This window comes from Oncorhynchus gorbuscha, unplaced genomic scaffold, assembly GCF_021184085.1.
Source record: "Oncorhynchus gorbuscha isolate QuinsamMale2020 ecotype Even-year unplaced genomic scaffold, OgorEven_v1.0 Un_scaffold_333, whole genome shotgun sequence".
Lineage (NCBI taxonomy): Eukaryota > Metazoa > Chordata > Actinopteri > Salmoniformes > Salmonidae > Oncorhynchus > Oncorhynchus gorbuscha.
In genome coordinates, this window is record NW_025745189.1 from 942,129 (window position 1) to 958,902 (window position 16,774).

Consider the following 16,774-nt stretch of genomic DNA (forward strand, 5'->3'; position numbering starts at 1 on the left):
AGGCGAGTCCAGCTGTGTATTGACAGGGGTGGGGTTCTATATTATAATAATAATAATAATAATAATATATGCCATTTAGCAGACGCTTTTATCCAAAGCGACTTACAGTCATGTGTGCATACATTCTATATTGAAAGGCAAGTATTTTTTTTACTTCAATAGAGTGATCAGGGATGTGCAACTATAGTTTTCCTTCACGGAAAATATATTAGCGCAACACATTCAGCAGAAAATAGCTTTCTTTTCATCAGATGACAACAGAAGTGCAACACTTTTTGGCTGGCAGCGACACGAGTAAATGAACTTACAATGAATTTTTTTTTTTTTTATTTTTTATTTATTTAACTATGCATGGCCATGTTATTAATGTTTATCATAGAAATAATGTAGCCAGCTGCATTTCTTAATGTTTTGTTTAAAGTTAACCTTTAATTTTCCTGGAGAAAAGTAGGCTGGCTATAACAAGAGAAGTACTGGAGAAAAGTAGGCTGGCTATACCAAGAGAAGTACTGGAGAAAAGTAGGCTGGCTATACCAAGAGAAGTACTGGAGAAAAGTAGGCTGGCTATACCAAGAGAAAGAGAAGTACTGGGAGAGAAGTGGAGGCTGGCTATACCAAGAGAAGTACTGGAGAAAAGTAGGCTGGCTATACCAAGAGAAGTACTGGAGAAAAGTAGGCTGGCTATACCAAGAGAAGTACTGGAGAAAAGTAGGCTGGCTATACCAAGAGAAGTACTGGAGAAAAGTAGGCTGGCTATACCAAGAGAAGTACTGGAGAAAAGTAGGCTGGCTATACCAAGAGAAGTACTGGAGAAAAGTAGGCTGGCTATACCAAGAGAAGTACTGGAGAAAAGTAGGCTGGCTATACCAAGAGAAGTACTGGAGAAAAGTAGGCTGGCTATAGAAGTACTGGAGAAAAGTAGGCTGGCTATACCAAGAGAAGTACTGGAGAAAAGTAGGCTGGCTATACCAAGAGAAGTACTGGAGAAAAGTAGGCTGGCTATACCAAGAGAAGTACTGGAGAAAAGTAGGCTGGCTATACCAAGAGAAGTACTGGAGAGAAGTAGGCTGGCTATACCAAGAGAAGTACTGGAGAAAAGTAGCTACACATCAGTCAGAGCGCTGTCTGCTGATAGAATGATGGAGAAAAGTAGCTACATCAGTCAGAGCGCTGTCTGCTGATAGAATGATGGAGAAAGTAGCTACACATCAGTCAGAGCGCTGTCTGCTGATAGAATGCCCGTTCGTGAATTCTCATCCGAGTGGAGAAGAGCAACTGAAGCACAAAATGTGTCTGATGCCGAGCAGAAATGACAAGAAACATTTTATAGTGTTTGCTTTCTGCTGTGTTTGAGAAGTCAAAGCCCTTTGGATGAGTTACAGCTGCCAGTGCTTGATTTCCTTGCGTTTTTTTGTCCTCTCCGTTCTTGGCCTGTATGCTCCTCACCCCTTTTCTCAGAACAGAGCAGGTAGGCCCATTGCCCTAGCGACTCCAGACTCCACACAGACACAGCGTATACACATGCTGCTCCAGAGCCAGTACTGTACTTCCTTCAGACAAGCATCTGTCAAAACTTTGCTCATTTGCACAAAGTCTCGTTCACCTTTACTTGTAAATGTCCAAACTCACCAAAAATGACATGACATTCAGTAGCTCCTACCTATTTATGTTTAACTTTATGAGCTGGATTGCCTGTCTTTGCAATTCGTTTTTCTTTTCGTTTGCTCGTTAGCATATTTAGCTAGCAGCTTCTGTGGAAATTCGTGTTTAAGTGTGCTAATTTTGTTAGCATTCTGGTGATAGATGCCCTTTTTTTTGGGAGCCCCCTTGTGTTCTAAACCGGTAATATCGTAACTTCAGGGATTAGAGAAGGCCGGTAGGACTCCATGAAAATCTGGATACCGCCCAACCCTAGTCCAAATATATATGACATCTTGAAATGAAGGGACTAAAGTGCTTTTTATTTCCAAACAATAAAACAGATATGTATGAAAATACCCTCAAATAAAAGGTGACATTCTGTACTGTCGTCTCATAAAACATTTGATCTCAAATCCAAAATACCGGAGTATGGAGACAAATTTAAAAGTTGTAGCCATGCCATGTGAAGACAAGGCCTACGTTTGTGTGTCCATGCCATGTGAAGACAAGGCCTACGTTTGTGTGTCCATGCCATGTGAAGACAAGGCCTACGTTTGTGTGTCCATGCCATGTGAAGACAAGGCCTATGTTTGTGTGTCCATGCCATGTGAAGACAAGGCCTATGTTTGTGTGTCCATGCCATGTGAAGACAAGGCCTACGTTTGTGTGTCCATGCCATGTGAAGACAAGGCCTACGTTTGTGTGTCCATGCCATGTGAAGACAAGGCCTATGTTTGTGTGTCCATGCCATGTGAAGACAAGGCCTATGTTTGTGTGTCCATGCCATGTGAAGACAAGGCCTACGTTTGTGTGTCCATGCCATGTGAAGACAAGGCCTATGTTTGTGTGTCCATGCCATGTGAAGACAAGGCCTATGTTTGTGTATCCATGCCATGTGAAGACACAGCAGAGAGCGTAGGACAGATGGAGTGTAACTGACTAAAGAGCAAGTAGAGACATGCCTTTCTGTAGTACTAGAGCAGTGTTTGTCTAATACCGGAGTTGGTTGAGATACACTTCTGGGTTGCAGGCAGTCATAGCCATATGTCGCTAGTATTCCCACTATTCCCATGGGGTTGAGGCTTAAGAATGGGCTGCGGCTTTTAAAAAAGAAATCATTTAAAAACGTATTTCGATGACCTAGAAGATCACGACTAAACCCCAAAAGCCTTTAGGAGGGAGGGTCACTGCACTAAATGCACTGACTGTAAGTCGCTCTGGATAACAGCGCCTGACAAAAAATAGTGTGGGAAATGGTCAAATGCAAATACTTGGGAACTACTGATGCAAACCGTAGCGGCTCACTGCTGCCCCTGCAGGTGAGTGAAGGGTGGTACGTTGCAGCGTACAGTGTCCTATCAGGCCAAGAGGGCTTTTCACCTGTCAGGAGGGTTACAGTGAGACTCTGAGAGGTGGTAAGCCAGTGTCTGATTACCAATCCCAACATCCATCCTGGCAGGCAGACAGACGTGAGTCTGGGCTATGCATGGGAACGTTCAGTAGTTGCGTTCCTTAGGCACTAAACATGGACTGAAATGAGGAAAGACTACGGTAACTGGATTTTGTAAGAAACACTCAATATTTTCTTGTTGCAAAACATTTTGCTACGTTGTGCCCTAATGAACACGACCCACGACAAGGGCACAACTCCAGTCTGCAGTGGATGCAGAGGGTATGCTGCTTTAAATCACTGATTGGTTTAGACCTGGGAACACGTATTTGTGAACTAGCCATCCAATCAGAAGGGCAAAAACTTGGACTATGGGCTTAAAGGACGGGAGTTGTGCACATTAGAACTGATCCCAAACCAACATCTCATTGTCTTCTTCTGGTATATTTAATTATGTTGTGCTATCAGTACAAGCCTTGAGCTCAAATCCTTACTACAGTGATTCTGTCCCACAGTAAGAGTGGCGACGGCAGACAGACATTTTTTGTCCGGTCTCGTTTCACTCCGTGGCATCTCTCCAAGAGGTCTCTGTGACTGGTCACATTTGAGAGGAGATTAAGGCCACGTTGGACTCCCGCCCATTGCCTTCTCTCCATGCCGGTTGGCTAAGTGGAGAGCTGGGCATAAAGTTGTGGACCGTTCGAATAGAAATATGCCATGTAGAACAAACATGCCTCTCTGATGTGAACAAGGAATCACGTTAACTGCTCTATTCATGACATTTCTATCTGAAACGGTCCACAACGTTTGTCTACTGAACGTGGTCCAGGTTCTTGAGAAAGGGGAAGAGGGAGACAAAGGACAGAAGAAGAGGAAAAGAATGGGGGAGGACGATGGTAGGAAAAGAGGAAGAGAGAATGCAGGAAAGTAAAGAGAACAAGAAGGCAGAGGGAAAGAGACAGTTATTAGCGGCTTTGAGAGAGAGAGAATATGGCAGAAGGGTTAGAAGAGGGAGAGGCAGAGTGAATTAGGAAAAAAAGAGAAGTTAACAGAAAGTGGGGAGGATCGGACGCCTGGCAGCCAGCGTGCAGTGTGTGAGGAGAGCGGAAGAGGGTGAGAGTGAGTGAGAGTGAGGAAAAAGAAAGAGGTTCTGTTCTCAATGGGAACTGATCTTTGTGGCGAGGGAAAAACAATGGTCCTCTCTTTATTCTCACTGGGACTGTGGTCACTTAGCCAATAATTCTTTTTTTACCCTCTTTCTTCCGCTCTCTCCCGCCATCCCCCCACCCCCCCCTCTCTCCCCCGCCATCCCCCTCCCTCTCCCGCCATCCCCCTCCCTCTCCCGCCCTCTCCAGCCATCCCTCTCCCGCCATCCCCCCCCCTCTCCCGCCATCCCCCTTCTTCTCCCGCCATCCCCCTCCCTCTCCCGCCATCACCCTCCCTCTCCCGCCATCCACCTCTCTCCCCCGCCATCCCCCTCTCTCTCCCCCGCCATCCCCCTTCCTCTCCCGCCACCCCCCCCCTCTCCCGCCATCCCCCTTCCACTCCCGCCACCACCAAGGTGCCAACAACCTCCTGAAATGTTGGACAATAATAAGAAGACTGTGTAATATGATTCTTTGTCCTGAATGGCACCGTATTCCCTACATAGTGCACTCGTTTTAATCTAAGCCTTATGGGCTTTGATCAAAGGTAGTGCACTACATAGGGGATAGGGTGCCATTTGGGAGTCGTTTTATATAACATGATTCCAATGTTAAACCCAGCTGCCGTGTTTTAAGAAGTGGTAATATATTCATATTGAAGGTAAAATGCCTGCTGCTGATGCCCAAAGGGTTGATTATTTTGTCAGTGACGTGAACACAGTGGGCCGGATCTGAACAGCTGGTGAAAGTATGTGATTGTCTAATGTTCCTCTACTTTCTTCACCCCTTCCCTCTCTCCCCCTCCTTTCTCTTGCTCTCTCTCCTCTCCTTTATCTGATCTCTCTCTCTCTCCTGCGGGGGCGGGAGTGCAGCCAGTGTGAACGAGGCGGAGGTGGACGGCTCTGGAGATGGTGAGTTGAACCTCCTCCCCCCTCTTCCTCATCCCTGATTCCACCTCTCCCAACACAAGTGTAGAAGAGGCTTCTGCTGCCCCCTAGCTCCCACACCCCTAGATCTTTGGCCATAATGTGTGTGTGACGGTGCTTGCCACTGGATGTGTTGCTGCCTGGTATATGTACAGATGTGTCAGCGTACAAGACGTGCTTCATTCACAGCATCGTTGACCTTTACTAACCAATACCTGAATGGACACACACACTGCCTAGGCATCCTGCATGCAGATCCCCTAAGACATTGTGTGTCTCAAAATGCATGGTATCGTGCTCCGTGCACAGGAGGGTCGGAGTATGCGTCCAAATCAAAGTAGGCGAAATGGCACATGGAGGGCACTTCTCAAATGTGTACTCTATTTGTACATATTTTGAAGCATGCATCGATGCAAGCTTCAAAGAAAAATGATGCAACCACATAAAAAATGATGCAACATTTCTTGAAATTAATGTCGGCCATTATTTGAGCTGAAGCGAGAGAAAATACACTCCGACTTCAGAATGAAATGTTGCCTATTCACATCTCATATGTTGCCTGACGACAATATTTAATCTTGATATGTTAATAAATACATGCTGTGTTAATTCTGGCATGTTTACCTGCCTACGTACCGTAGCTCGTAAGTCCATAATAAGTCAATAGGGCTAATTACTAGTACTGTTAGCTAGCCACATAGTCACAAAGAATTGTTAGCTACCCATGAAGAATTTAGGTCATTTTTGCCTGTTTAACTAGCTGTCTAACTAGATTATTACGATTCACATATCTAGCTGATAATTAGGAAGAAAAACATTTGCTTTGTGTATATCTTGGAAGAAGGTTCAGTGAATGGGGAGGTGCAGCGTGAGGTAATACAGTAGGGGGAGTGCGAGTGCTCATCAAATGTAATGTGTTATGCATTCTCCGTACTCGTCCTCACAAGAACGTACTCAAGAGAACGTGGTCGGAGAATGCACGCGGAGCAGGAGAGTGTGGAGCACGGTAATATGTAAAAGAAATCATTAAAAACATTGTGTCCGAACACTTGATAACCTCTAGTCTCGATTGATCTGCAGTCTTTTGATCTTTCAGTAGGTGTGAATAACTAGAGATCTGTGTGAGGAGTTGATTATCTCTAATCTCTCTTTCTCCCCCTCCTCCTTCCTCCAGTGTTCTCCTTCCCATCCCTGTCTAATGAGGAGGGTCTGATGGGTGTCAGCAAGCCCCTGCCCAAGCAACTGTGGGAGGCCAAGAAGGTGTGTGTGCATGATGAGTGTGTCATTTCTCTTTGGTTGGAGAGAGGGACACGGGGGGCAGTTGATTAAGACATAATGACAGACATGGAAGCCTTTTGGGATGAGATCATGCTGATGGGAAAAGCTGCAGTACTAATGAAGACATGCTTCCAATACACATCATTCTGCCTCATGTTCTAGATCCATAACACTTAGACTGTTGACTAAATATTCCAGTAGTTAGATTAGTCATTTTGAGATTCCATCACTCTTTTTGCTTTAGATCAGTTTAATCACCTGATTGTTTCTCTATTATAGGTTCAATCCCTCTCATCACGGCCCAAATCCTGTGAAGTGCCTGGAATCAAGTGAGTCTTCAGGATCCATCTTCCATCCACTCATACAGGGCACTATGTTTAAACAACAATCAGTCATCATTATGAGCCAAGTTGTTTGTGATTCTCAATGACAGATGTCTGAGAGGGAGAGACTGGGATGTGATCCATATATTGTGTGTGTGTGTGTGTGTGTGTGTGTGTGTGTGTGTGTGTGTGTGTGTGTGTGTGTGTGTGTGTGTGTGTGTGTGTGTGTGTGTGTGTGTGTGTGTGTGTGTGTGTGTGTGTGTGTGTGTGTGTGTGTGTCAACATTGTGGATGTGCGTGTCAACATAGTCTGTCAACATTGTGTGTGTATGTGTCAACATTGTTAATGTCTGTATCAACATGTTCTTTCAACATTGTGTGTGTTTGTTGGGTCTAGCAGTGCAGTACAGTGGGCTGCTGGTCACTACTATAGAGCAGTGAGTCAGTTATCTCACTGAGGGCTTGAATGAACAGCGATGCAAATGTTCACTTGCTGGTACATTTAAAGGGGAATTCCACTCACAAACATGGTTTTCCACACACAAATATTACTTCTCACCAATGCTATTATTGATAACATTATTGATAAAAAAATATTTTTGTATATTTCACTTTGAATATGTGGACAACTACAAATACCTAGGTGTTTGGTGAGACTGTAAACTCTCCTTCCAGACTCACATTAAGCATCTCCAATCCAAAACTAAATCTAGAATCGGCTTCCTATTTCTCAACAAAGCATCCTTCACTCATGCTGCCAAACATACCATCCTACCGATCCTCGACTTCAGGCGATGTCATTTACAAAATAGCCTCCAACACTCTATTCACCAAATTGGATGCAGTCTATCACAGTCCCATCCGTTTTGTCACCAAGGCCCCATATACTACCCACCACTGCGACCTTCATACTTGTCGCCAAACCCACTGGCTCCAGGTCATCTACAAGTCTCTGCTAGGTAAAGCCCCACCTTATCTCAGCTCACTGGTCACCATAGCAGCACCCACTCAAAGCACGCGCTCCAGCAGGTATATCTCACTGGTCACCCCCAAAGCCAATTCGTCCTTTGGCCGCCTCTCCTTCCAGTTCTCTGCTGCCAATGACTGGAAAAATATCTGAAGCTGGAGACTCTTACCTCCCTCACTAGCTTTAAGCAACAGCTGTCAGAGCAGATCACTGCACCTGTACATAGCTCATCTGTAAATAGCCTATCCAATCTACCTCATCCCCATACTGTATTTATTTATTTATTTGTCTTGCTCCTTTGCACCCCAGTATCTCTACTTGCACATTCATCTTCTGCACATCCTACCATTCCAGTGTTTAATTGCTATATTGTAATTACTTTGCCACCAAGGCCTATTTATTTCCTTACCTCTCTTATCCTACCTCATTTGCACATGCTGTATATAGATATTTATACTGTATTGTTGATTGTATGTTTGTTTATTCCATGTGTAACTCTGTGTTGTATGTGTCGAACTGCTTTGCTTTATCTTGGCCAGGTCGCAGTTGCAAATGAGAACTTGTTCTCAACTAGCCTACCTGGTTAAATAAAGGTGAAATAAATCAATAAAAATGCAATGCCTTATAGCCACACAACAAAAAAGGCCATAACTCTGCCCAAAAGTATGTCACAGATACATTCCCTCCCTTCTAGCACATTGATGTTTGTCATGAGTCTTGTTCATAACTTAGCAGTTTTCCCTTCGATAGGCCAGCTTCAAAGTCAAAATTGGGTATATTGTAAAAATTCATTCATTTAAGGTTAAGGTTAGGCATTAGGGTTAGCGGTGTGGTTAATGTTAGCGTTGGGTTTAAAATCTGATTTTATGACTTTGTGGCTGTGCCATCTAGTGACTGCTCTGCAGAGCTGCTTCCAGAACAAGATTCATGACAAAAAACGCTGACCTTCTCCCTTCTACCCATCCAGATGCATATTAAACGTTCCCCTTTTAAAATCCACTTCATAATTGGTTTTCTCTCCCGTCTTGTCCTCAGTATATTCCCGTCTCCAGAGCAGAACGCGGGCCTCTCCAACTACCAGGGCTCGTTGAACACTGGCGGTTCCCTGCCAGACCTCAGTAACCTGCACTTCCCCTCACCGCTGCCCACACCCCTGGACCCAGACGACGGGCACCACGGAGGGGGGGGCTACCACCCCAACCTGAGCGGGGGCAGCAGCACAGGCAACCTGCCCGCCGCCATGATGCACCTCGGCATAGGGAATCACCAGGGAGGCTGGACTGAAGGAGGTGTGTGTTTGGGGTGTGTGGGGGTGGATTTTTCTCAATTCATCTTTCCTCTCATCTTCTCCTCTAAACTCATTGGATAAGAACCTCAAAGGGGAGGGACCATGGACCTTTTCCTCCAATACGGTTAAGTAAAGGCCTAGAGATGGGTGTGAATGTATGTACTGTGGGAGTGGGAGGATGGGTCTTTTGTCTGTGTGCACTCATGTGAAACCAGGCACAGACGCGTACATACAGGGAAAAAAGTATTTGATTCCCTGCTGATTTTGTACGTTTTCCCACTGACAAAGAAATGATCAGATCAATTAAATACAGAAATGTCTCATTTCCATAAGTATTCCCACCCCTACATGTTAGAATCAGCTGTGAGTCTTTCTGGGTAAGTCTGTAAGAGCAGTGCACGCATTGTACAATATTTTCCCATTCTTTTTTTCTAAATTCTTCATGCTCTGCCAAATTGTTTTTTGAATCAGAAACATTCCATGTTGTCTTGGTAACCAACTCCAGTGTAGATGTTATTGTCCTGCTGAAAGGTGAATTTGTCTCCCGGTGTATGTTGGTAAGCAGACTTAGCCAGGTTTTCTTGTAGGGTTTTGCTTTAGCTTAGCTCTACTCAGTTTAGTTTTTATCCTAAAAAACTCCCTAGTCCTTGCTGATGACAAGCATACCCATAACATGATGGAGCCACCACCTTGCTTCAAAATATGAGGAGTGGTACTCAGGAATGTGTTGTGCTGGATTTGCAACAAACATTCAGGACATAAAGTTAATTTCTTTGCAAGATTTTTTGCAGTTTTACTTTTTAGTCCCATATTGCAAACAGAATACAAATATTTTGGAGTAGTTGTGTTCTGTACAGGCTTTCTTCTTTTCACTCTGTCATTTAGGTTAGTATTGTGAAGTAACTACAATGTTGATCCATCCTCAGTTTTCTCCTATCACAGCCATTACTCTAACTGTTTTAAAGTCACTATTGGCCTCATGGTGAAATACCTAAACGGTTTCCTTCCTCTCCGTCAACTGAGTTAGTAACACCATCCAAAGTGTAATTATTAACTTCACCATGCTCAAAGAGATATCCACAATGTCTTTTTATTTTGTTTTTGTTTACCCATCTACCAATAGGTGCCCTTCTTTGCAAGGCATTGGAAAACCTCCCTGGTCTTTGTGGTTGAATCTGTTTTAAATTCACTGCTCAACTGAGGGACCTTACAGATAATTATACAGAGATGAGGTAGTCATTATAAAAAATCATGTTAAACACGTTTTTTCACACAGAGTCCATGCAACTTATTATGTGACTTGTTAAGACAATTTTTACTCCTGAACTTATTTAGGCTTTCCATAACGAAGGGATGGAATACTTATTGACTAAAGTCATTTCAGCTTTCCATTGTCAATTCATTTGTTAACATTTCTTAAAACACAATTCTAATTTCACATTATGGCCAGTGACACAAAATCTCAATTGAATCCATTTTAAATTCAGGCTGTAACAACAATGTGAAAAAGTAAAGGGGTGTGAATACTTTCTCAACACAGCGTGTGTGTAGATGGTTGTATGTGTGCAGATGCTGTGTGTCCTCACCGGTGCGCTGGGGGGGCCCTCGGCCCATCTGCTGGTTCATGTGAAAGGGGTCCTTGGGGTTCATGGCACTCGTGTGTAGAGCCGAGTCCAAGTTGGTTCTGTGCAGTAGGAGAAGATGGATGGATGGAGGGAGGAAGGGAGGGGAGGAGTGGATGGAGGGAGGGAGGAAGGGAGGGGAGGAGTGGATGGAGGGAGGGAGGAAGGGAGGGGGAGGGATGGATGGAGGGAGGGAGGAGGGAGGAGTGGATGGAGGGAGGGAGGAGGGATGGAGGGAGGGGAGGAGTGGATGGAGGGAGGGAGGAGAGGAGGGGAGGGATGGATGGAGGGAGAGAGGGAGGAGGAGAGAGAGAGAGGAGGAGAGGATGGATGGATGGATGCAGGGAGGAGGAGAGAGAGAGGAGGAGAGGATGGATGGATGTAGGGAGGAGGAGAGAGAGAGGAGGAGAGGATGGATAGATGCAGGGAGGAGGAGAGGATGGATGGAGGCAGGAGGAGGAGAGGATGGAGGGAGGGAGGAGGAGAAGGAGAGGATGGGTGGAAGGAGGAGGAGAGAGAGGATGTTAGTTTTCTGACCCAGTGGTGGAGAGAGGCATTTTACAGTGATACAGCCTGAAATTGGCCAGGGCACTAGAACAGTCTGCAGCACCCGGCCTCACCATACTAGAATCTGAAGTCAAATGTCTACTGTTTGCTGAGGACGCCTCCAGGCTAGGTCAGAGTGTCATTCTCAATAATAATAAAACAAGGGCCAGCAAGCCAAGACCTTCACATTGGGAGTTTTCTGAACCACATGATTTAATATAAAAATATATTTACAAAAAAAGGCATTAAAGGCCCAGTGCCAAAAAAAATGGGATTTTCCTGTGATTTATATATATTTCCACACTGTGGTTAGAATAATATTGTGAAAATTGTTAATAGCCTTTTAGTGGTTTGAAGGGAGAGTAAAGTGAATATAGAGGAATGTCTTTATCCAACCCTCCTCCCTCTGAAATCTACCACTATCTAATCACTCCTCTCTCTCTCAAACCCTCTCGCTCTCTCAAACCCTCTCGCTCTCTCGAAACCCTCTCGCTCTCTCGAAACCCTCTCGCTCTCTCGAAACCCTCTCGCTCTCTCGAAACCCTCTCGCTCTCTCGAAACCCTCTCGCTCTCTCGAAACCCTCTCGCTCTCTCGAAACCCTCTCGCTCTCTCGAAACCCTCTCGCTCTCTCGAAACCCTCTCGCTCTCTCGAAACCCTCTCGCTCTCTCGAAACCCTCTCGCGCTCTTGTGTACTCTCGCTCTCTCTCGTACCCTCTCGCGCTCTCTCTCGTACCCTCTCGCGCTCTCTCTCGTACCCTCTCGCGCTCTCTCTCGTACCCTCTCGCGCTCTCTCTCGTACCCTCTCGCGCTCTCTCGCGCTCTCTCTCGGCCCTCTCGCGCTCTCTCTCGGCCCTCTCGCGCTGTCTCTCGGGCCTTCTCGCGCTCTCTCTCGGGCCCTCTCGCTCTCTCTCGGGTCCTCTCGCGCTCTCTCTCGGGTCCTCTCGCGCTCTCTCTCGGGTCCTCTCGCGCTCTCTCTCGGGTCCTCTCGCGCTCTCTCTCGTACCCTCTCGCGCTCTCTCTCTCTCCTCTCGCGCTCTCTCTCGGCCTCGCGCTCTCTCTCGGGCCCTCTCGCGCTCTCTCTCGGGCCCTCTCGCGCTCTCTCTCGGGTCCTCTCGCGCTCTCTCTCGGGTCCTCTCGCGCTCTCTCTCGGGTCCTCTCGCGCTCTCTCTCGGGTCCCTCGCGCTCTCTCTCGGGCCCTCTCGCGCTCTCTCTCTCCTCTCGGGCGCTCTCTCTCGGGCCCTCTCGCGCTCTCTCTCGGGCCCTCTCGCGCTCTCTCTCGGGCCCTCTCGCGCTCTCTCCCGGGCCCTCTCGCGCTCTCTCTCCCGGGCCCTCTCGCGCTCTCTCTCTCCCGGGCCCTCTCGCGCTCTCTCTCTCCCGGGCCCTCTCGCGCTCTCTCTCTCCCGGGCCCTCTCGCTCTCTCTCTCCCGGGCCCTCTCGCGCTCTCTCTCTCCCGGGCCCTCTCGCGCTCTCTCTCTCCCGGTCCCTCTCGCGCTCTCTCTCTCCCGGTCCCTCTCGCGCTCTCTCTCTCCCGGTCCCTCTCGCGCTCTCTCTCTCCCGGCCCTCTCGCGCTCTCTCTCTCCCGGGCGCTCTCTCTCTCCCGGGCCCTCTCGCTCTCTCTCTCTCGGGCCCTCTCGCTCTCTCTCTCTCGGGCCCTCTCGCTCTCTCTCTCTCTCTCTCTCTCGGGCTCTCTCTCGGGCCCTCTTGCTCTCTCTCTCTCGGGCCCTCTCTCTCTCTCTCTCTCTCTCTCTCTCTCTCGGGCCCTCTCGCTCTCTCTCTCTCTCGGGCCCTCTCGCTCTCTCTCTCTCTCTCTCTCTCGGGCCCTCTCGCTCTCTCTCTCTCTCTCGGGCCCTCTCGCTCTCTCTCTCTCTCTCGGGCCCTCTCGCTCTCTCCCTCTCTCTCTGACTCTCTCTCTGTCTCGCTCTCTCTCTGACCCTCTCTCGCTCTCTCTCTGGCTCTCTCTCTGACCCTTTTTCTCTGACCCTCTCTCGCTCTGACCCTCTCTCGCTCTGACCCCTCTCTCTCTCGCTCTCTTTCTGACTCTCGCTCTCTCTCTGACCCTCTCTCTCTCGCTCTCTCTCTGACCCTCTCTCTCTCTCGCTTTCTCTCGGACCCTCTCTCTCTCACTTTCTCTCTGACCCTCTCACTTTCTCTCTGACCCTCTCGCTTTCACTCTGACCCTCTCGCTTTCTCTCTGACCCTCTCGCTTTCTCTCTGACCCTCTCTGACCCTCTCTCTCTCTCCCTCTCTGATTGTTGGGATATTAACAAATGGGGTCCTGTGTGTGTATCTGGGTGGGGATTGGAAAACCGAATGCAGACATAACATCCACATGATCTTGCATCTCACAAGACTCCTTTTAACCAAGCAGCACTGTTCTCTCCTCCTTGCAGTTAATTTCAAACCAAGATGCTTCCCTTTATTTAATCAGGCAATCTGCAGTTCAAACAAAAGCAAAGCACCACCCTGACACTTTTTTGGTTAACCAGCTAGTGCTGCATGAGTGTAACACTCAAATTCATAGAGAGCGCTAAGGATATAAGGACTGAACATCCATGATCTCAAAATGATGCTATACAGTGCTTGTTTTCAATTCATTTGTTTACAAACAATGTAGTAAAATAAGCTTATATTTGGGGTTTTGATGGGGTTAGACAGGCATTTATAATTTACATTTACATTTAAGTCATTTAGCAGACGCTCTTATCCAGAGCGACTTACAAATTGGTGTATTCACCTTAATTTGAAGTATATTCTTCAATAATCAATGGCTATATGTTATTATTTAAATGTCCAAAACTTGATGTAGTAATTGTAGATTGCCACTTTAAAAACCATAATGAGTTTATTGGCATGATGAAATGCATTTGCACATAGTGCTATAATACAAACCATTCAGAAATGGAAGCAATCACAAAAATAAGTAAAACATGTTTTAATCAATTCTTTCTCTGATGAATCAGTGTGTGGAGATCTTTGTATTTAATAGAACGTGTGTGTGTGTGTGTGTGTGTGTGTGTGTGTGTGTGTGTGTGTGTGTGTGTGTGTGTGTGTGTGTGTGTGTGTGTGTGTGTGTGTGTGTGTGTGTGTGTGTGTGTGTGTGTGTGTGTGTGTGTGCGTGCGGTAGACTAGCGGTTAAGAGCATTGGGCCAGTAACTGAAAGTTGCTGGATCGACTACCGAGCCAACAAGGTGAAAAATCAGTCCCTAATTGCTCCTGTAAGTCTCTTTGCTAGGCACACCTGATAACAATGCTGCATACTACTGATCCATGACCTGGTGCAGAGGAGGGACATTAGGAAATGGGAATTAAATACACCAAACTGTTAATAATAGTCTGTGGTCTGAATGTGTGACTCAAAAGCCTTCTGTCCCTTCCTTCTTCTAGGTCTCTCGTCCTCTCTGAGCAATCCTTCCATCCAGAACTCTCTCCAAAACTCCCAGCTGCACTCGTCCCTCAGCAATCCCTCCATCCACTCGTCCCTCCGTCTGACGTCCCTCTCCAACCCTCCGCAGGGAGCCATGAGCAGCTCGCCTCGCCGCCGCCCGGCTCCCATCAGCCCCCTCACTCTGTCACCCGGCACCGAGCAACGGCGGGGGCTTTCCAAGCAGCTGTCTCCCACAATGTCCCCCTCACTGTCCCCCATCACACAGGTACACACACACAAAAACTCAGGGGAAAAAAAGAAACGCCCTCTCACTGTCAACTGTATTTATTTTCAGCAAACTTAACATGTGTAAATACTTGTATGAACATAACAAGATTCAACAACTGAGACATAAACTGAACAAGTTCCACAGACATGTGACTAATAGAAATGGAATAATGTGTCCCTGAACAAAGGGGGGTCAAAATCAAAAGTAACAGTCAGTATCTGGTGTGGCCACCAGCTGCATTAAGTCCTGCAGTGCATCTCCTCCTCATTGGACTGCACCAGATTTGCCAGTTCTTGCTGTGAGATGTTACCCCACTCTTCCACCAAGGCACCTGCAAGTTCCCAGACATTTCTGGGGGGGAATGGCCCTAGCCCTCACCCTCCGATCCAACAGGTCCCAGACGTGCTCAATGGTTTGAGCTCCCGGCTCTTTGCTGGCCATGGCCTGTCTTGCATGAAATCACGCACAGAACGAGCAGTATGGCTGGTGTCATTGTCATGCTGGAGGGTCAGGATGAGCCTGCAGGAAGGTTACCACATGAGGGAGGAGGATGTCTTCCCTGTAACGCACAGTGTTGAGATTGCCTGCAAGACAACAAGCTCAGTCTGATGATGCTGTGACACACCGCCCCAGACCATGACGGACCCTCCACCTCCAAATTGATCCCACTCCAGAGTACAGGCCTCGGTGTAACACTCATTCCCTCGACAATAAACGTGAATCTGACCATCACCCTTGGTGGGACAAAACCTCGACTCGTCAGTGAAGAGCACTTTTTGCCAGCCCTGTCTGGTCCAGCGACTGTGGGTTTGTGCCCATAGGCGTTGTTGTTGCCGGTGATGTCTGTTGAGGACCTGCCTTACAACAGGCCTACAAGCCCTCAGTCCAGCCTCTCTCAGCCTATTGCAGACAGTCTGAGCACTGATGGAGGGATTGTGTGTTCCTGGTGTAACTCGGGCAGTTGTTGCCATCCTGTACCTGTCTGCAGGTGTGATGTTCGGATGTACTGATCCTGTGCAGGTGTTACCCCTGGTCTGCCACTGCGAGGATGATCAGCTGTCCAGCCTGTCTCCCTGTAGCGCTGTCTTAGGCATCGCAATTTATTTCCCTGGCCACATCTGCAGTCTTCATGCCTCATTGCAGCATGCCTAAGGCACGTTCACACAAATGAGCAGGGACCCTGGGCATCTTTCTTTTGGTGTTTTTCGGAGTCAGTAGAAAGGCCTCTTTAGTGTCCTAAGTTTTCATTACTGTGACCTTAATTGCCTACTGTCTGTAAGCTGTTAGTGTCTTAATGACCGTTCCACAGGTGCATGTTCATTAATTGTTAATTGAACAAGCATGGGAAACAGTATTTAAACCCTTTACAATGACAATCTGTGAAGTTATTTTGATTTTTACTAATTATCTTTGAATTACAGGGTCCTGAAAAGGGGACGTTTTTAGTCATACTTACCTTCGCAATACACAGACACACACACACCTCACTACTTACTTAGCTCGCTTTCCCCGGTTAGACAGGCAAGCCAGCAACCGGTTGCCAGTTCGAATCCCGGGTCTGACTGAAAAAATCTGTCAGGAAGTGAACTGGCAACTGGAGGTATCAAATCCTGCCGCTGTGCCATTACTCAAGGCACTTAACCCCCCAAAACAACTGCTTCACGGGTGTCCAGTGTGGCAGCCCCCTGCTCAAACCACTCCAACCTGTATACTGTTGAAGTCAGAAGTTTACATATGCCAAATACATTTAAACTCAGTTTTTCACATTTTAATCCTAGTCTTAGGTCAGTTAGGATGACCACTTCATTTTAAGAATGTGAAATGTCAGAATAATAGTAGAGAATGATTTCAGCTTTTATTTCTTTCATCACATTCCCAGTGGGTCAGAAGTTTACATACATTCAATTAGTATTTGGTAGCATTGCCTTTAAATTGTTTATCTTGGGTCAAACGTTTCGGGTAGCCTTCCACAAGCTTCCCACAATAAGTTGGGT

At 46.9% G+C, this 16,774-nt stretch overlaps 1 protein-coding gene across 4 annotated transcripts in view; it reads left to right on the plus strand.

The window, feature by feature from the left end:
• The window catches only part of crtc3 (CREB regulated transcription coactivator 3), an 88,267-nt gene that overhangs the window by 63,083 nt on the left and 8,410 nt on the right, over window positions 1–16,774 (plus strand). For all 4 annotated transcript variants that reach the window (XM_046333046.1, XM_046333048.1, XM_046333047.1 and 1 more), the window contains 5 exons: window positions 5,049–5,087; window positions 6,277–6,362; window positions 6,660–6,709; window positions 8,705–8,958; window positions 14,512–14,777. In XM_046333046.1, coding sequence (XP_046189002.1) covers window positions 5,049–5,087; window positions 6,277–6,362; window positions 6,660–6,709; window positions 8,705–8,958; window positions 14,512–14,777 — 695 coding nt within the window. The remainder of the gene's footprint in view (window positions 1–5,048; window positions 5,088–6,276; window positions 6,363–6,659; window positions 6,710–8,704; window positions 8,959–14,511; window positions 14,778–16,774) is intronic.